At 25.3% G+C, this 21742-nt stretch overlaps 1 protein-coding gene across 9 annotated transcripts in view; it reads right to left on the bottom strand.

Moving 5' to 3' along the window:
• The window catches only part of LOC100204836 (NADPH oxidase 4), a 30930-nt gene extending 10002 nt beyond the window's left edge, over positions 1 to 20928 (bottom strand). For 3 of the 9 annotated variants that reach the window (XR_010637544.1, XR_010637545.1, XM_065793065.1), the window contains exons 1-10: positions 20767 to 20925; positions 20566 to 20661; positions 19974 to 20087; positions 14721 to 14805; positions 10937 to 11062; positions 10375 to 10421; positions 10091 to 10197; positions 9800 to 9929; positions 9631 to 9723; positions 525 to 596 (exon numbers count right to left, since the gene is read on the bottom strand). Coding sequence is in view for 5 of the 9 variants with exons in the window: in XM_065793065.1 (XP_065649137.1) it covers positions 525 to 596; positions 9631 to 9723; positions 9800 to 9929; positions 10091 to 10197; positions 10375 to 10421; positions 10937 to 11062; positions 14721 to 14805; positions 19974 to 20087; positions 20566 to 20661; positions 20767 to 20823 (927 nt within the window). In the remaining 4 variants the exon portion in view is untranslated. Of the gene's footprint in view, positions 1 to 524; positions 597 to 9630; positions 9724 to 9799; positions 9930 to 10090; positions 10198 to 10374; positions 10422 to 10936; positions 11063 to 14720; positions 14806 to 14898; positions 14977 to 17900; positions 19044 to 19973; positions 20088 to 20565; positions 20662 to 20766 lie in introns of those variants that run through there. The other 6 variants (XR_010637546.1, XM_065793064.1, XM_065793062.1 and 3 more) reach the window with 5 other exon arrangements.
• Positions 20929 to 21742: the final 814 nt, after the last annotated feature.

The raw sequence follows: 21742 nt of genomic DNA on the forward strand, positions 1-21742 counted from the left end.
CTGTAATAAAAAAAAAAAAATTAGACATGAATGACTTAGTCTGTATTAAGCACTGATATTACTGCATTAGCAGTTAGCAGAAAAACAATTTTTTTTGATTATGCGATAAAAAATTGCATTAAATTACACTCAACTTTTCCATAAAAATTAACTCACAATAAATCTCCAATCTGCCCAATAAAAATGATTACCTAATGATTTTTATTGCGATACCTAAATACCGCATTTGTAATTAAACAACCCTGATTTCTAATTTAATTATCGCAATTTACCGCATTACCAAAATTGATAGAATTGTGGTAACACCAGTGCTTAGTCTGTATATTAACAGTAAAACCTCCTAAAAATAGTTTTAATTTCAATAAATAATTTGAATATTTGAAATACGTTTGTTAAGATTTAATTGATGTTAGAGAATTTTGCTATTATTTCAATCAAAATAGTAAACGTTATGAAGAATCTTTTTATCTTTAATGATAAAGCAGATAATTTTTTATTATTTTTTATAGCAATAAAATACTTACTTGACCCGGTTTAGATTTGAAACCTTTCTTAAGCATGTGCAGTTCAATCATCTTGTCTTCATGAAGTATAACCTAAGCGAAAAAATAAAAACACTTCTAAAAATACAAATGGCTATGTAAAACTATTAATATATAACCCCATATATCATAAACTATATTTTAAAAATTTCATAACTAAGAAAAACAACTAAAAAAAAAATTAAACTACTAAACCCTGGCCAGTAAATTAAGTAATACTTTTAAAATTAACAGCTGAATATACATTTTTTTTTTTAAATAAAATTAAACTTTACTATAATTTAAAATTAAAATTTTAATCAATTAAAAATCTTTTTCATTTTTATTTGTGTTATTATTATCATTTATACAATTATCTTTTACTTTTCAACATCAACACATAAACATATATAAAGTATATATATATATATATATATATATATATATATATATAACCCGTAGATGTTGTCCAAAAGTTTTTTCCATATTTTGTTGACAAAAAGTAAAAATTAAAATGCAAGACCGGAATTATTTTTTTTTATTAATTGAGAGACTGCCTGCCCCAACCAAACTCTCAGTCGATGTAGCAACACTCCCTTGCGAGTCAGGCTGTAAGATAGTAGATGTAGCAGCACTCCCTTTTGAATCAGGCTATTTGTCAGTCGATGTAGCAGCACTCCCTTGCGAATCAGGCTATAAGATAGTCGATGTAGCAACACTCCGCGCATGATTTACAGTAAAAAATAAATAAAAAAAACAACATTTTATTAAAAAAATTAAAAATAGAAACAATTTATTAAAAAAATAAAAATAAAAACATTGTTTATATTGTTAAAAACATTCAAAATGTTTTTAAAACATTCTGGTCAATTAAATTTGCGTTTTTGTGGTTTTTTTTAAAAACGATTTATTTGTAATTAAATTAATGGTTTTTACTTTCGTCCAAAACGCAAATGTTGGACGAAAGTCAAAAGTAATTAAAAGTGACGTATGTGTTGGCGTAAGAATCACTTTTTTCTTTCCGCTCTTCCCAAAGACAAAAAACTATAGATCTATATATATATATATATATATATATATATATATATATATATATATATATATATATATATATATATATATATATATATATATATATATATATAAAAACTCTTTGTTTAAAATAAACAAAGAATAAAGTTTAAAATAAAGTAAAGATATAAAGACTAATTTTATTATCAAAAATGTAAATAGTAAATATAGTAATTCATACGTAAGTACACAAATTCCTAATATATAACAATATATATATACCTATATACTTTTACTATAGGTGTATATATATATATATATATATATATATATATATATATATATATATATATATATATATATATATATATATATATATATACCTATAGTAAAGGGCTTAGATATACAGTTTGTGGTAAAAAAACAGCTCTTCACTTGTCTCAGGTACTTAGACTGACAAAATTAAGGTTAGACTATAACAAACCGCATTAATTTAATTGAGGAAACTAATTAAATTTAATGTTCTTTTAAAAAAACGGTAATTAAAAGACCTCAATGTTTTTAAAAACATTCTGAATGTTTTTGAAAGCATTCTGAATGTTTTTATTTTATTTTCTTTTAAAAAAAAAATTTTATTTCAAAAAAATAGCCTGACAGGCAATGGAGTGCTGCTACATCGACTGAGGGTTTGGTTGAGGCAGGCAGTCTATCAAATAATAAAAAAAAATTTAAAAAAATAAAAGTTTTTCCAGTTTTTAAAATAATTTTTTAAAAAACCTAAAGCTGACATTTTATGGTAAAAACCTAAAGACGGCCATGCAAGAGTGTGTGTATATATATATATATATATATATATATATATATATATATATATATATATATATATATATATATATATATATATATCAGGCCTGTTTTATATAAAAAATGCTTCATGCAATAGCCTAATGTGAATATGGCATCATAAAATTATCTTTATTTTTTAAGACAACTTTTTTAAATTACCGTGACAATATTAATTACTGCAAAATGAGTTAAATGTTCTTTAACGTATTTTTTATTATTACTATAAAGGAATGTTTATTTATTTTTTTTAATTATTACATAATTAAATTTTATATTGCATTTTAAAAAAATGTTTAGTATTAACAAATTTCTTTCTTTTTACGACATTTGCATAAATGAATTAAAATATGTTAAATTTTTGAGTTTTTAAAATGATTATTTCTTAAATTTCTAATTGCAACTACAAATGATTTTTTATTAAAAAAAAATTAGAGAGTAACAAATTAAAAAAATATTATACTTTATGTACTATATTTATTAAAAGTTTATTTTTTATTAACATTTTGTTGTGAAAGCAAAGATTATTTCTCCAAACATCATTTATTAAAATTACATCGCTGTATATACCGTTTATTAAAAAATAACTGCTCCGATTTAACTTGCGTTATAAAAAAAAAATTTTAACTCAAGTTTTATGCAAATTTTTGATGCAGCCCTTTATTTAAAATTTAATTTTGAGTAAAAAAAAATGTTTAGGAAGGAAAAACCGAAAAAACATTTGAGATAAAAATGTGCTAATAATATTTAAATATGGAACAATATTTAGTAATATTTCAAAATAAATTTGACAGTTAAGTTACATATTTTAAAATAAATTTGACATTGAATTTAATTTTATTAAACTTAAATATATTTTTTTAATCAAAATTAAATTAAATATTTTTTAAATCTAAATTAAATTATATATTTTTAAATATAAATTAAATTATTTTTTTTTTATCAGAATAAAATTATATATTTTTATTAAATTAGTTTTAATTTAAATCATCTATTTTTTATCAGAAATAAATTATATTATTATGATCTTTGCTTCAAGTTTAAGCATTAGCGTTTTTCAAGCAAAAAAATCAATTATTACAATAAAATCAAAACAAAATAAGAATCAATTTTTAATTTTATTTGAGTTTTTTTCATTAGTAAATAGCGTTTATATCTAACATAATTGTCATTCAAACCTTTGTAACAAATATTTTTACATGTCATTCAAAAGTTAATATGCTTTTTTTAAAAATTACTTACTTCTTATATCTTAACACTTATAGAATAATTTAAAAGTTAAACGATGATAAAAAGTCGCTTCAACAAAATCACTTACTGCTTACATAAAATCACTTAAGACGTACATAAATCGCTCTACATGTAACGCTTTAAAACAAGGCCTGATATATATATATATATATATATATATATATATATATATATATTTATATATATGTATATATATATATGGATATATTTATATGTATATGTATATAACTATATACGTACATATATATACGTATACATATATATACATATATTTGTATATATATATAGATAGATATATATATGTATATATATTTATATGTACATATATATATGTATCTATATATATATATATATATATATATATATATATATATATATATATATATATATATATATATATATATATAGACATATATATCCATATATATATATACATACATATATATATATATATATATATATATATATATATATATATATATATATATATATATATATATATATGTATATATATATATATATATACATATATATATATAGATACAGCTATTCACGAAAGTTTAAACGATTGCAGAATTTTTATCAAGTATGTTTAGTTTTAGTTTAATAAAAAAACTGTTAAATGATATCGAATTAATTTTTTTATTTATTAAAGAAAAAGTAATTAGCTTTAAAATGAATATGAACATATTATAAAAATTTTAATATTTAGTTAGAAAAAAACAATTACAAAAAATCATATAGGAAAAATAAGAAGCACAAAAGTTTAAACAAATTGCAACATTCAAACAAAAAATGAAAAAAAAAAAAGCAAAATTAATATTTAAAGTGTCCTCCTTTGTTTTTATAGGTAAGATAAATTCGTTTATGCATTGATTCAACTAATTTAATGCACATCACGCAAGGTACCTTCAGCCAGTACTCAAAAGTTGCTTCAAATGCTATGTTGATTGAATTTCATGGTATGTCAGTTGATTGTCGATCCAAGACCAAATTTTTTCAATTGGGTTGAGATCTAGTCATTTAGGGCACCAGGGCATCACATTGAACTTTTTTTCAAAAAATATTCTTTGATTGAGTGAGCTGTGTGAGCTGAAGCCCCGCCTTGTTGAAAGATGAATTGCTTGCTTCTGCCATACAAGTGTCTGATTGATGAAACTAAACATGTTTCCAATGTGTTCTTGTAGGTGTATTGATTAATTCAGCCTTCGTACAGCTCACAGAAGCCTATACCTTTGTGAGAAAAACATTATCAGATGCCAATCGAACCTCCACCGCCTTGTTGACGAAGTTGTAAAAACGTGTCTGAATATTCGTCTCACAAGCTCTCTGCTAACTTTTGGATTAATTTTTGACTTGTTGAAGATTTGGGCTAGCTTTTTGTAGCTGAGTCTGGGGTTTTCTCTGCTCATTCTGAATATACTACTTTTGTCACGGTTGCTGAGTTTGGATGGTCTCCCAGTACGCGGCATGTCGGAGACGTCCTTGGTAAGTTGCCAGGTTTTGATAGTTTTTTAAACACAATATTCAGAAACGTGAAGTATTTTGCCTATTTGAACATTTGTGTGATTTTTTGTCCTCGCAATACCAACAACTTGCCACTTGATCTCACTAGAAACTAATTTTCGACCCATTTGCACGCAATTGAAATTAATTTGAAATTTACAATTTCAGATCGATTTTTAATGAACTAAAAGCTGCCTGATGATGTTGTGATGAATTTTTTGATTGTAAACTACTCATTTTAACTTTATTTAAAAATAAAAAAAAATTTTGCACCGGATTTATCAATTAATTACCAAATAATTTATCCTAAATAAAATCGTTTAAACTTTTGTGACACCTCTTAATTTGTATCACCTATCTTTTAATGAAATTTCTGAGTAAACAGTGATGAGTAGAAACCTACTTTTTTTAATTCTGTTAACAAATAACCTATTTCCAAATTGCAAAAAAAAATTATTTTGCTATCTATTTCCATTAGATTTTTATTCAAGAAAAACCGAAGTTTAGATCTTAAAATTCTGTAATCGTTTAAACTTTTATGAATAGCTGTATATATGGGCAACTCCATTTTTAACTTATGTTACATGCACAACAACTTTATCAAATATTTGCCTATTTAAACTGTAAATTAAACTTTTAGCTATTTTGTATGAAAACTGTTAGTCTAGAAAATAAAATAGGCTAAAAGTTTTAAGTCTGGCCAAAAGAGGGCAAACTTATTACTGAAAATGCCATTTGACTTACATTACACGGAAAACAAGGTAAAAAAATTGCTTTAACTTTTAGGTCAGATTTCTGTGAATCAGTAAAGTTAATTGTATTAGAAACTTTCACAAGATGTTGAGAATTCTATACCAATTTAAAAAATATATAAAAATTTATCAGAGGTGACTTGCTAAGAAAAGTAAACTTGTTTTTTTAATACTATATGTTTAACTTATGTTACCTCACTTACTATGATTATTATCATGGATTATTTATATCTATTATTGTAAATTAGAGTTACGTAACAAAAGAATTGCAAAAGTATTGAATTCATTCATTAAAACTAATTAACAAAGGAAATTTTAAAAAACTGGTGGCACTCTTCCTGAGTGATTTTTCATTTCATTTACAAAAGTTATCATATCGAAAACAATTCTCCGCAAGACCAAGAGCAACTTAAAAAAAAAATTTTTAGTATTACAACTTTATTAATACTTATTTGAGTCATTTAAATAAGAAAATCTTCGGTTTGTCGAAGTTTTTACTTACACTTCTTACGTTCATGCGTATTGCCTTATTTTTATTAGGTTGAATTTTTAAAATGCTGCAAAGTATTAACATTTAAATCTTTTCGAATATTTTTGACATAAAAACTGCTTTTACAGTTTAGGAGGGAGAGGGGTTTCAGGTATATATGATTGTTTGTGTCAGTAAGGAAGGGGTTAAGATATGAAAAACATAGGGTGAGATGCTTTATGGATGAACCCTCTTAATTGCATTTACAAATGATTTGTTTTACTAAAACAAAAACAAAAAAAAGTTTTGATTTTTTTATATTAAAAGAATAGCAAATAAATCTTTTTCTATTTTTGTTTAAATAAAAATTTTTATATAATTCTAATTTTTATTTATTTATATATATTTATGTCGACCAAAATAATAATACATAAAAAAATAAAAATAAAATAATATAACTTTAATAACCTTGTCAAACTAATGCAACGAAAAAAGAATTACTTAATGACGTAATTCATTTTGTTAATGAAAAAGCGCCAGAACTTTAGTAAATTCATGTAGTTTTAACTTACACTACACAAATTTAATATTAAAATGTGCTTTAACTAAGCACCGTTATTCAAAACTTTAAATATAAAAACATTTAATATGCTTTTGCATATATTATTAAAAAATTAAGGTTTTGTAACTAAATTTTAGAAAAAAAAAAGAAAGAAAAAAAAAACACGTTTCTTTTGTTAGTCCCTTTTAAATATATGCATTTTATAAAGTATAAAATTTGACCAACAAAAATTTGATTATGTTAGCTCCATTTTCACTCTAAATTAATTTGGATTATGCAAATAAATTCTTGTTTAAAATAACATTTTACAATGATACCTTTTTTATCATGCGACAATGAGAAAAACCGTAACTTTCGGAAGCATAAAAATGACTTAAATTTTGTAAAACTAGCATATAAATCATATTTTGATATTAAACTTGGCGACCAAGACATAAAGTGGGCTCCACATATTGTTTGTTATATAGAGGTAACCACTAAACCACATTAACAACAGCTATTTTTGTCTTGTTAATACTACTGGTATTGGCAAAATAAAGAGACAAAAAATAGCTTATCCAACATTACTTCTGCTATTAGACCAATTCAACATTCTAAAAAGATTCCATTTCCAATTTTTAAAGGTTTATTTTTGTCAGAAGACGAGGAAAGTATGTCTGCTACAGAAACAGAAGAATTTTTACCAGATTTAAAAGACTTCTCATCTAATGCTAAACAATTCAATTTGCCTCATTGTTTTAGTCAGATAGAACTGAGTGACTTTAAGACTTTCTAAGCAAACAGCAGAAGTATTAGCATCACGTTTAAATAAAAAAAACCTACTTGATAGTTTTGCAAAAGTTTTTTACTTTAGAACAAGAGATGAAAACTTTGTTAATTTTTTTTCAGAAGTCAATTTATTTGTTTACTGTCATGATATTTTAGGTCTCCTATTACAGTTAGGTATTTCTGTATATAATCCAACAGAATGGAGACTTTTTATCAATAGCTCAAAGCGAAGCCTCAAATGTGCCATATTGCACAACGAAAATATTTTTGGCTCTGTACCAATTGGTCATTCTGTTTATTTGCGAGAAACTTATGATGACATTAAAATGGTGCTTAACTTGATTAAATATCACGAACATAACTGGATTATTTGTGTAGATCTAAAAATGGTTAACTTTCTACTTGGTCAGCAGAAGGGTTTTACAAAGTTTCCATGTTATCTCTGTATGTGGGATAGTCGAGCAAGAAATCAACACTGAATACAAAAAGAATGGCCCATTCGCAAGACTCTCACAGTGGACATGCAAATATTGTGAATGAACCCATTGTTAGTCGAAATAAAATAGTTTTTCCACCACTCCATCTTAAACTTGGATTCATGAAACAATTTGTTAAGGCACTGAAAACTGATAGTGATTGCTTTCAGTATATAGTTACATCATTACCAGGTTTGTCAATAGAGAAAAACAAAGCAGGAGCTTTTAATGGGCCACAAATTCGCTATCTTATAAAAGATAAAGAATTCATTAAAACAATGAACATTAAAGAGAAAACGGCTTGGTTGTCGTTTGTGGTTGTTGTAAAAAACTTTCTTGGAAATAAAAAAGCTATGTAGATTTAGTTGATGAAATGTTGGAAGCCTTTTGAGATCTTGGATGCAAAATGAGTATGAAACTTCATTATATAAATAGTCATCTTGACCAGTTTCCTGAAAATCTTGGAGATGTGAGTGAAGAGCAAGGAGAGCGATTCCATCAAGATCTTAAGACAATCAAAGATCGTTACCAAGGACGATGGGACATACACTTGATGGCAGACTACTGTTGGGGCGTCAAGCAAGAAGACTCCGGAAAAGTTTATAAAAGAAAGAGCAACAAGGAAAAGTTTCTTTGTGATTAAATAATTTTAATTAAACAATATAATCTGCAATCTTTATTAAAACTAAAGTAAAACATGATTTTGTTATTAATCAATAAAAATTTGATAATTTTGCTAGGACTTTATTTATAGGACGATATTTATAAAATGTTTATTTTAAACAGTTCACATTTATTTTCATCTGCTTTCTGCTTTTGTTTTAGTTTGGTAAACAACTTTTATTGTAAAAAATATATCCTAGGACTTCCAAATGAGTTTCAAACCTGTATTTTAGAATTATTTTTAATGTTTTGCAAAGTAAAAAAATGTTTATTTCAAAAAATCTGTAGCTTTCCATAAAAATCTGATGCCAGATTTAGATTCAGCGTATCAAAATTATGTAAGAACAAGTGTCAAATTTAATGCAATAAATTTTTTGTAGACCTGTGTTATTTACAAAATGAATTTTTTAGCGTGCTGAAACTTAATTTTTTAAACATACATGAAAAGATACATAAATTTGAATGTTTTTAAAATATTTAAAAAGCTGCGACCAAGTTGCAACTAAATATACTAAATCCCTCCCAAAACCATTTAACTTTAACAAGTTAATGATTTTTTATATTTTTGGATTGCTAACAAAATACAGGAATAATTGGAATTTTTCTTTCTATTTTCTAAAAATGTAAACAATAAATTTTAATGACTTGAATTTTTTATTTTTAGTTTCATTTTTAGCCTAGTGTGCATGTTTTCCAGTGTTATATCAGAGCAAATTTTACCAAATGTTTCAAGTAAAACTTTAAAGATATTTTTACTTACTATCTTTGAAAATAAAGAATCAATATATGAAAAAAAAGGTTAATGTACATTTGCAACTTGGCAATCTTTTACAGCACGAAGAAGCCGAATAATTCGATCAATGATATACAAACATAAAGGACCAACAATCCATTTCCAAGTCTGTAATGAATTAAATAAATTGAAACTAAAAAATTACAAACCATTCAAAAAAAATTATAATATTCCAATAAATTACCTGTGGCACATTGGGTTCAAATGTGGGGGCTTCTAAACATATGGTAGTGTTTTCTTCCCACATTTTCCGTAACAAACTGTGACACTCACGTGGATTTTTGTCCAAGTTTGTTTGGAACTTTGTTATCTTTCTTTAAAAAAAATAAGAATGTAATGAATCAAATTAAACATCAAAAAAATTTTCTTGATACTATGTAGTGCACTATGTATTGAATAGAGTACAAAAACAAATGTACTTCTTTAAATATAAAACTTTTTAAAATTATTAACCCTAAATGTTATTAAAACCTACCCAAACCCATGGATACAAGCCAGTATTAAAAAAGCAATTGTCAAATGATGTGTGTACCAAAAAACTTCATAATTTTGTCTTCTTACAGCTTGAAAAGAAGTTAAAACCTGAAGTAAAAAAACTAATGCTTAGAAAACATTTAAAAATAAAAAAATATATTTTTTAAAAAGAAGACATAAGAATGACACTGATACAATTGCTATATTTTAAAAGATGAAAGCAGGATAATTCAAAACTACTCAAACCTATTTTAAAACACAGACAAAGTTGTTTAAAACACTTACAATAATAGCTAGAAGGACAAGCATGACAACCCCTGTCCAACCAGGAACTAAATAAAACGTAAAACTTTTTTTATATATGTTTTTTACTAATAATATATTTGATAAAATATTCAACAGGAGTGCTAGAGGTATACAGGTATCAAACTATTTGAACATTTGAAAATGATTACAATCATACAAACTTATCCTTTGAATTTGATCTCTCTTATGTCTTAGTTAAATTTTGTAATGAAATCAATACAAAGAATTCTATATTTTCAATGTTACCAATGTTAAAATCTTATTTCTTGAACAAAGGTATTTTTTCATCTTTATATTAGTGCATGAAATGTAGTTTGATTGTTTAAGTACCACTTTGACTCAAAAAAACATAAGCAGAGAGCAACCATCAGTCATTTTGTATGGCAAAAGATTTTTTCAACATTTTATTTGACAAAGTGAACAACAATTTGTTGTTCTCTTTAGTCAGGTGTTTGGGTAAATTCAAGAGATTTTGATGATCAGCCACTATTTCATGTACTGTCATTTTTACTTATATCAAAAATCATACTAAAATACAAACCTTTTGATAAAACAAGCCAAAGTGTTGTATCTTTTTTTGAACTAGCAACATTTATAGCTTCTATAGCTTCTGTGAAGTTTAAATGAAACCGCAAGCTGTTCACCAAGTGTGAAAGTGTGTGAATAACTTAAAAAGAGAATAACAATAAATTTAGACAAAAATTTACTTTAAAATTTAAATCAAATAAAAAAAATTGCCCTTCTGTAAAACCTGTAAATAAAGTTTTTCTAAATTTTCCCATTCCCTTGAATCTTTATAATAAACAAATCAGAATAAGCAAATTTTTTGGTAAAAAATCAATTGCTTTATTTACTTAGCCGCTACTTAAAACTTTTAAAAATATTAACTAGTTCATACATATTTAATTTTTTTCTAAGAAATATTTTAGGAATAATAAAAACTTCTTAAGCACAAACAATTTTACGAAAGGCTATTATAAAATAAAACTGGGACAGAATATAAGATTAAACAATAATATTATGTTATATTATAACATGAATATAAATTAAACAATAATTAAGTTTAATTTATTTGAATTTAAATGAATTATGTCATAATTGGTTTTCTTATTTTGAACAAAGTGGCAGTAATAAAATAAGTTTGATCAACAGACTAACATGCAAAAAATGACTGATGTTAAAAAAATAAAGAAAACAAAAATGCAAAAAATTTAAAAAGATGTTTTTATTTAACAGACTTTCTGATTTAAAAAATCTAATTTTTTACAACTTTTTTTTACTCTGTTATATAAGTGATTTAAATTATTAATAAATAAAGTTCAAAAGGTTTATTTTTCACTTTTGAAAAAATGAAAACCCTAAACTGTTTCCTGTTTAAGTTAGTATATAACTATAAATGTGCATTTAGATAAGCAGTGTGATATCATACTGAAATAGCCTACTGCAGGGGGCTTCAGTACATACATCAACTATCTTATAGCATGCTGTTGCAAAGGAGTGCCACTACATCGACTGAGGGTTCGGGATAGAGCAGCAATCTTTTCTTTCATTATTTTAAGCTTTTTTCTTCTTTTTCTAAAAAAAACTGTATGCTATAAAGATAAGCAAAACTAGTAAGCAATTGCTGATCTATATACTCTATAGTAGATATAAATAGTGTAAATATCAAAACACTTGTTTTTATTTAACAGACATTCTGATTTAATAAATCTAATTTTTTTGTTACTCTGATAAGTATAGATTTTATCTATATTTTTGATAATATATATGTTTAAGTATGACATTTAAACTGTTTATTATAAAATAAAGTTCAACAAGTTTGCACTTCTGAAAATTAAATTGTTCTGTAATTTTATCAATATTAAAGATGATAATATCTAACATGTTTTTTTATGGTTTACCATGTCCACATTATGAGCATATTAAAAAAATATTATATGCTTTTTAAATCTGTATCTTAGTTTTTCAAGATAAAAAGGTAGAAAAAGGTAGAAAGCTTAGTGGTAAGAAGACATGGCAATTTAGTTACACATTAATTTAGCTATACACTTGGCTATATACAATGCTTTTCTTCTGATAGTATGGGCAATTCAAGTCACCATGCAGAAGGCTCATTGTTAAATTTTTATTGCAAAAAGCCGCGTAAAACAACAATAAAACAACACTGCGAAGTTGTTTTGTCAATAAAAAGGGCTTGTGCTAATATAAAACAACCTCACCATGCTGTTTTTTGTTGTTTTATACAGTTTATAACATTAAAAACATAAAACGCATTTAAAATAAAACATGTTTTATTAGACCCTTATATAAAAGAAATAAAATACTTGAGTTAACTTTGTTAATAACACTATTAAAAATTTTCCAAAAATCTTTAATAGTGTTAATAACAGATTATGAAATTTAGTATTTTTATAATAATGGGTTTCAGGATAAGATTAAATCTTTTACTTTGCTTTAATGAATTTAGTCAAGGAGATCAAGTGCTCATCATATTTATCACAAAAAACAATAGGTAAAAAAGGTTTACAACTATACCAGGCTATTAGATGGATAGATGGAAGACTTAGATACTATTGTTTAACTCTAAACTTTTTACCTAGGAGGTCATCTACAAAGCAGTAGCTGGTGCACTTTAAATTTACCCAAGATGTATATTTTTTTATCAAACCTTTAATAAACCAAAAAACTAATATAGAGGAGTTTTTAAAGTCCAAGTTAACTTCTCCTAGCTCTAACTGGATCTTAAAACCTTTTTTTTTTTTTTTTTAAAAAAAACAATGAAGGAGTTCTTAATATTAGCTACAATTATTGAAAATATTGTTTATACATTAATAATAGATAAATAAAAGATATCAAAGCATTAAATAAAAGATAAAAATTGCTATAAAAATAAATTTTAAATTAACTAATTCTTAATTTATTAGATTAAAATTCTGTTGTGGCATTCCCTTGCATGTTCTACCTATTCAGTTGATGTATGTATTTAAGCACCAGGCTATTTCAGTATGATATCAGACTGCTCACTTAAACACGCAATATAAGCTAGTGAATGCATTGACAAATCCCTGAGAACTACATAGCTTTAAATTAGTTTTATAGATAAAATTAAAGAACTAATTTCGAAAATAACAAGGTTCAGTGTTTTCTTTATTTGTCTGGAGTATAATGGAACAAGATAAAAAAGTTACTTTTTGCTTCTAAACTGAATATTTTAATACTTTTATTAACTATAAATAACCTGAGAACAGATAATTTTATTTGCTAGGGTTTCCTATACATAATTTTGCTTCTCAATTTATGGGAACAAGCTGGGTTTAATAATGTCTTCATTGCGACTGAGCAAACTATCAGAACTACCAGATTATATAACTACCAGAATCACCAAGAAAGTCAAGGAATACCACACTTTAAAAATGCTGAAAATACTAGATTTACCAGAGGGCAGCTACAAAAAGGTAAACACTTTTTTGAAAGAAAATTTAATAAAATAATCCAAAAAGCAGAAATCTTCAGTTGATTAAAAATAGTAAGATAGGGAATATGAACAAACTGAAAAAGTCAGATCCAGCTCAATAGAAATTATAACAAAAGGAAAGTTAAAAATCACTATAAACCTTTTAAAAAAATTTCGTAAGATAAAATGTTAATTATATATAATTTTCCCAAGATAAAACCTAAAGAATTAGTCATGTCAACCGTTCCCTAACTTTTATACACTATACTTTGTTTTCTAGTAACTCCCAACTTAATAGTGGTTGCTTGAAGCTTTGTTAGAATTAAATTAAAAGAAAAAACTAATCATAGTTTTGGAGGCCAAACTAAAATGTGATCGATAATAAACTTTTTCACTGCACTAATATAACAATGATTAGATGAGATGGTATATTGAAATCACTGAAAAACTACTCCAATACTTTTTTTCCTCACCTTAAGCAGCAATGGTACTTATAGACAACTATCAATTTTAGTAAATTTTTCAATAAATACTAATCCAAAGAGTCCATGACTTTAAAATTAGTAACATGACATTCAAAGGCATAACCAGAGTTCAGTCTCAGGTAATAATTTATTGTAATGTAACTGTATGAAGAACTTTTTGCAAACCTTTCTGAACTAACCCTGCAGATTCTATTATAGTTTAGATGAATAATAGACCTGGTTTTAGATAGCAGTGATTTTATTCTATTCAAATAATATTGCGTATCCAAACTTTACATCTAAATTTATTTTCTAATTGTGTTTTTAACAAAATAAGAGTTCAAATTTTATGTGTCACTAAATACTGCCATCATCACCTGAAGTTAATTTACTAATTTTTAACTTACCTGATAAGATACACATTGTAAATGCACACAAAATATGAAGTCCTTTTAAATGGTTCACCAAACGTCGAGGGTTGCTGTGTAAATACTAAACAGTACCATTTTTAATTAGGAAAAAAAAGCAACTAAAATTTCATACAAAATATATTAATAAGCACACAGTTGTTACAGAATCAAATACCTTATGCTTATTATTCCTATAACAAAAAACCACAAAAACATATTTTTTTCGAATTTATTTTTTAAATATAACTAAATGAAAATATAAATTATTTTATAAACATTTTTATACAATTTATAAACATTTTATATTTTATAAACATAAATTATAAACTAAATATAAATTATTTCTTAAATATAACTAAAATAACAATTAGATAATAATATAATATACAACTTGTAGTTGTATAAATATAAAAAATAACAATTAATCCTATCACAAGATTATGATATTGACAAAACTTATTTCCTATAAGAAAGAGTGGACCTAAAAGTAAAATCTCACTGGAGCAGGAATTTCAATTAGTTAGTTTATTATACTTTTAATTGAAGACTCGGCCTTTCACTTTTGTATATCTGCTGGAACTGTTTTCCTAATTATTATTAAATGGGTTATTATTGTCTAAAGAGTTATATATTAAAATCTAAAGAGTTGGATTATATATTTTTACCTAAAGAGTTAGAGAGATTGATTTTGTGGCCTTCCCGCAACACAATTTGGGCAACTATATTAAACTGTTTTAAATGACTGTATCCAAAAGTGAGAACAATTATAGATTGTTCTGGAAAATTTTTTGATAGAAATAACTGCAAATGGAGCAACGTTATGGCTGTCTCTCTCTTGATGGTGGATGCGCCTCATTACTTTGGACATTTTCATTGTCAGAAGTAGTGGGTTACTTGATATACTTATATTGAACCAATAAGAAGGATAAAACGCTTCCGTATTTTAAAATTAACACAACCAATTATTATACCTACCAATAATAGATAATATACTGTGTGTATGTGCTGTTATATCAAACTTGAAAAAACCACTAGTTTATAAATAGTCTTTAAAAAAAAAAAAAAAAATACAACTTATAATAGAATACAACATTCCCTTGTGCTTATAAGAAATTTAAATTGTTTTCTGTTTAAACTAATGTTTACTTACTGTTTAAACTTTAGGTCATTATTATCAAAAACAAATTTATATCAACGATATAAGATATGTAAAGGAATAAGTAGTTGCTTTTTTTAAATTTATTTATTTAAATTTATTATTTTTAAATTTTTTTATTCAAAAAATTTAATTCAGTTTTTTGATTATAAAATCTTTTGAAAATACAAAAAAAATGACAAAATATTTCAAGAAATAGAGTAAACTGGGGTAAGAATAAGCGGTTTAGCTTCAAACTCAGTTATTTATTTGAAGAAAGAACATTTTATGGTGTTTTTTTTGTTTTTATTTTTTTGTTTTATAGAGACCTTTTTACATTATATAAATATATAAAAATTGAAAAAAATATTTTGAAAATTTAAAAAAAAACTGATTTTTTGCATAAGTACTGAAACAAGAACAAATTCACTGTACTTAGCACGGTAATTGTACTTCTACCATGTGATTGGACTTGTGCACACACTTGTGAAGAGTTTGTTTTGCCTTTGGTATGTTGTATGCCTCTGAAGCTTTACTTAGTGATATTTTGCATTATATGCTTTATTCTACTGCAATTGCTCTTCAGGGTAAGTTGTTTGCGTTAAACTAATGTAAGTACGAGTCATTTTTGTTTAAAAATTTTTTAGGTTTTAATTAATAATTATTAATTAATTTAGCCACACTCATCTTAATGTATAAGTGTGAGCAATTAGCATGTTTATACTTCCTCTGAAAACATTTATCTTGGCTTTTCATAACTTTTAACTCTCATAACTTTTTTCTAGAACTAGCTAAGTCAATTTTGAAACAAGAATCTTAATCAACATTAAAATTTTCTACACAACAGCCTTTTTAGTTTAGTAAAATTTAATTTAAGGATTTTATTGAAGCTGATTTTTTTGAGAAAAATTTTTTTTTCTTATTAGGGTGAGGATATTTAAGATTGATAAGGCAATTTTAAAAACTTGAAACAACTTTTACACCTTTAGATAGAGCATAAAATTCTCTACAATACAGGACTTCGCATTTTTGACAATAAATGCAATATAAAAAAATTGCTAAACTATCACTCTATTTTATGTTTACTCTTATACCAGTTTACTTTACAATTTTTTGTCGAAAAAAATGACTATATTAATCTGAGAGCATGTTTTAGAAAAAGGAATTAAATGTAATAACTGATAAGAAAGAATTCAACACAATGATTGATTTCATATAAATCATGTAACTAAAGATTAAAACTTAATGCAAAGTATACATGGAGCAAATCCAGTCTCGATTTGCTAATAATTCTTAATCCTCTTTTTTTAAATTTTGACAAGTGGAGTGAAACCAAGCACAACACATTTCACACTGAATACTGTTATTTTGATTAAATTCATTAGCACTAATTTCTGGCTCTTAAAGTATATATTTATCACATTTTCCACAGAATGTTAAAGTTTCGATTAGTAATCAGGGATGCAGGGTCCCAAAAAGGGCTCTGGATTTGAAAGTCACAAAAAGACTACTTCTTCCTAGTTTTTGGTATCCATGAGCTCTAAAAATATAAAAAAAACTATGGACAATTAATGGGAAAAAAAATTAAGACTTTTAGTTTAGAGGAACATTCAATTTTTGAACCCGGAGTCCTTAGGCATAATAGCGCAAGGACTCTGGGACTCTAGGCCTATAAGCAATAATTCACATCATTAAATCTAATGATTTTTTCCTTATAACCGATCCTAAGTCAACCAACATGCTTAGAGCTTCTGGAGACCAAGAAAAAATTGAGATATAAAGCTGGAATCCTTTTGGGACTCCACATCCCTGAAAGTAATAATGCTGGAGAAACATATGTTTTAAAAAAAACGTTTTAATTTGTTTTCACGTTATCCCATAACTCTTGATCAAATTCAACTACTAATAATACAACTATTTTTTAAAAGAGTATGAAATATTACCAAGAGGAGTTGTTTTAGGCCTTTTAGAACTGGCACTTCTAAAAAGAATGTTAACATATTGGTATATATATTATGATTTTTGGATGCAGCTAGCCTTACCTTTCTCATTTGAAACCAGTTATTGCTTTTCGCTTGATCTCTTATGTTATATTATGTACTTTTAATTGTTTCATCTGTCAATACCACTTTTTCTTAAAATATTATGCCAAAAGTTGTCTTATCTGCATTAGGATGGTCAGAAAGTATTTTAAAAGATAACTCCTCAAGATCAGGAATACTTTAAATATTCTTTAAATGTTTTAACTTTTGATTTGAATATTTCAACAGAAGGCTTGGATATATGTTGTTTAAAAAATTTTCAAATGAATGTTTATTAAAGTCACTAGTGATTTTTACTTATTATTAATATCATTATTTACTTCATTACTTGCTATTCTTGTTCTAACATATAGGTCAGGTATTAAACATGGTTTGATATGTTTTGAGAGAATTTATTCCAGACACGCTTGTTTAGTACATGTTGGATTACAGCAACCTTTGTTGTTAGCATACTCTATTTTATAAATTGGCATTGATATGGTTGCAAACTTTGAAAGCTCCAGCCATGCGGAATTAGAGCATAATAGGGCCTACAAAACTACTATTAAAAAATGAAAATGCTTTTCGACCTTTGAATCTAAAGCTTTGAGTTTGTTTGTATATGATTTTTTAAGTATTTTTTCCTGCTCCTCTGCTGTCTCAATAACATTTTTATTTAATTCTATTGCAGAAAATGTTCTAGCAACAAGCTTGATTTTACGTCCAGTTGTACTTAACCCATTTACAGCTATAAAACTGACAAGCTGCTTAACAGATAAATCTAAAATTTTCGTAATTTTTAAGTGTCATGTTAAAACACGACACAAGCTATTTGATTGATAATTGATATTTGATTGATAATTGATATTTGATTGATAATTGATATTTGATTGATAATTGATATTTGATTGATAATTGATATTTGATTGATAATTGATATTTGATTGATAATTGATATGTGATTGATAATTGATATTTGATTGATAATTAATATTTGATTGATAATTGATATTTGATTGATAATTGATAAACAATAAAAAGCTTTCTCAAAATGTTTTGTTTACAATTTTGACACCCCGAGAAAAAACCATTATACGACAGAATTCATAATTGCCGCTCATCATTACGAAAAGTGCTATTATGTTGGTGGCCGGTCGTTAGAGCGAAAAGTTTAAAAGCGAAAGGATGAAAAATCGAATTGTTCTTTTTTTTTCAATAAGTCTGGTTTCGTCTCAGTTTTTGAAACGTTGCATTTAAAAAACTTTTTTTTTTAATAATTAAATATTTTATCAACAATTTTATATTATTAATTTTACTACTTTAAGTATATATAATTAATTTTACTACTTTAAGTATATATAAAAATTCGTTTTTACTAAAACCTTTTATCTAATAGTTAAGTTTGCTAATAGAAATCAGTAACTTTTTCGCTTTAACGTATTTCACTTTAACGACCCTGAACCATTATGTTTAGTAAGCTTGACTAGCCGTTGTATATTCTATAAATAAACTAGTTTTCTTAACTACGAGGTTTTCTGAGGTTTAAGACGGTTTTATAAGCTTGTTTTAATCCCTTTCTTTCTCCCCTTGAAAGAAAGAATAACTAAAAACAAAAAACGGGTACGAGACAAATTGCAAAATGCAAACCGTTAAAATTCAAATGATGTTATACCCCAATCCCAATCAAAGTGTTTACGTTAATCAAATTAAAAAAATAGTATTAATGTATATTACATGCATATATATATATATATATATATATATATATATATATATATATATATATATATATATATATATATATATATATATATATATATATATATATATGTATGTATGTATGTATGTATGTATGTATGTATGTATGTATGTATGTATGTATGTATGTATGTATGTATGTATGTATGTATGTATGTATGTATTATGTATGTATGTATGTATGTATGTATATATGTATTTATAAATTGTTTTTTAAAAGTTGAATTAAAACATTTTGAGATGATGTCTCGATCACAAAATGACGAGTTCGATTATATTTATTTAAGTATTTTAATTTTTGTAAAATGAGATATTTTTCAAACTGCAAAAACTTACCTTTAGAAGCTTTGTTCGAATCCACGAAATTATTGTTTTGCACATCGGGATAAGTATAAGCGCTAAATTAAAGTTAATAGCCATTGCGCATGCTCGAGAAACACAAATAGATTCCTATAAATCACAAACATGCTTTTTTACTTTTTTTTAAAATTAATATTTATTTTAAGATATCATCAGATTTTAAATACTAGTGACACTTAAAATAAAATTCATGCTTTATCGATTTTTATGCAAACGTATAATAATATAAATGGCCCTCAATCCTAGTATAGACTCGGTAGCCCTCTGGACTTTTTCTACCTTGTCAATCCATTTGCGACGCCTCTTACGTAAGACAGAATTATGTAGAATATCACATTTTATGAGTTGAATTGCACTATTTGTAAACAAATTCGTTGCTTTTTAAACTTTGCCTTGAATAAAATTTCGAAATTTTGACAGAAATTTAATTCTCTAAGAATTTTTATTTAGAAAATTTGTAACGTGATTTTTTGTTTTTTTTTGCTGGTTTCGTGCTTCTATAAACTTTTATATTTTTTTAATATTTAAGTGATATAAATATATTTTGTAAAAATTTTATAAAAATCACCTTTAGAACCATATACAAATAATGATACTTGTCGGATTTGTAGTATAGTAAATATGTGGAAGTGAATAAATATATGTTTATTGTCAACCACCCAGCCTGCGTTTATAAAAAGAATGGATTTTAAATGAACTTTAAATATTTTAAACAATGTGCTTTTATTAAATATAACAAGTAAAACATACGAAACAAAAAGATACTTACCAAAATTATTGTCTTCAAAAAGTTATTTTGTACCATAGAGCGGATATTTATTCCCATTTTAAGTTTCTATTTTTACTATTTTAAAAAACGAGTTCGTAATATATTTTATAATAAAAAAAATCTACGTTTTACGTAACACAGTTAAAAAAGAATGTTGTGACAACATTAAAGAAGTAATTACGTAAAAGTAATTATAAAAAGTTAACGCTGACTAAGCACACAATTCTATTTTTTGCTCATTGTTGGATTGCCACAATATATTTATTAATATATTCGCTGCTTAAAAATAAATGACTACTTAAGTTATATTTTTAAAAATCATTCTCAGAAATCTTTATACCAATTAATCTTATTATTATTACTTATCTTTCATGAAATAAATCTCTTTTAAGAATAAGCTTTAGTGAAACAACATATCTCTTTATTAGATTATGCTTAATACTTTCTCGTAGGTTGATGCTTTTAAAGTGCGAAAATACACACCTTTTACACGAGTTAATTTGCAATTACTTTGGTATTAAAGACCACATTATGTGATTGTTAAATGCTTAGTCATCAAAACGCAATATTCAATATATATATTAAAAAAACGATAATAAAAACACATTTAATATTCTCATAGAGTTTGTATTTCATACATTTTTTGTCCGTCCGCTTTTTTAAGCTTGCTTTCTAACATGACTACTTCCTGCTTTTTTCTTAACTTTATTTGTTCTTTACAAAAGTCACTTACTCTTAGTCCGTGGAGGTGAATAACATAGCTCTGTAGAGAGCAGAATCTGTTTTCTTTGCACTTGGGCATGTGAGACGAGGATTACCTTCAATATATTCAATAACTATGCACACACACATTTATAGACTCAATAAAGACTGATAAAAATACTTTTTCAATTGATTCTTCATTAATAAAAACCCTATGTATATATATATATATATATATATATATATATATATATATATGTATATATATATATAT

The sequence above is a fragment of the Hydra vulgaris genome, chromosome 03, assembly GCF_038396675.1.
Source record: "Hydra vulgaris chromosome 03, alternate assembly HydraT2T_AEP".
Classification (NCBI taxonomy): Eukaryota; Metazoa; Cnidaria; class Hydrozoa; order Anthoathecata; family Hydridae; genus Hydra; species Hydra vulgaris.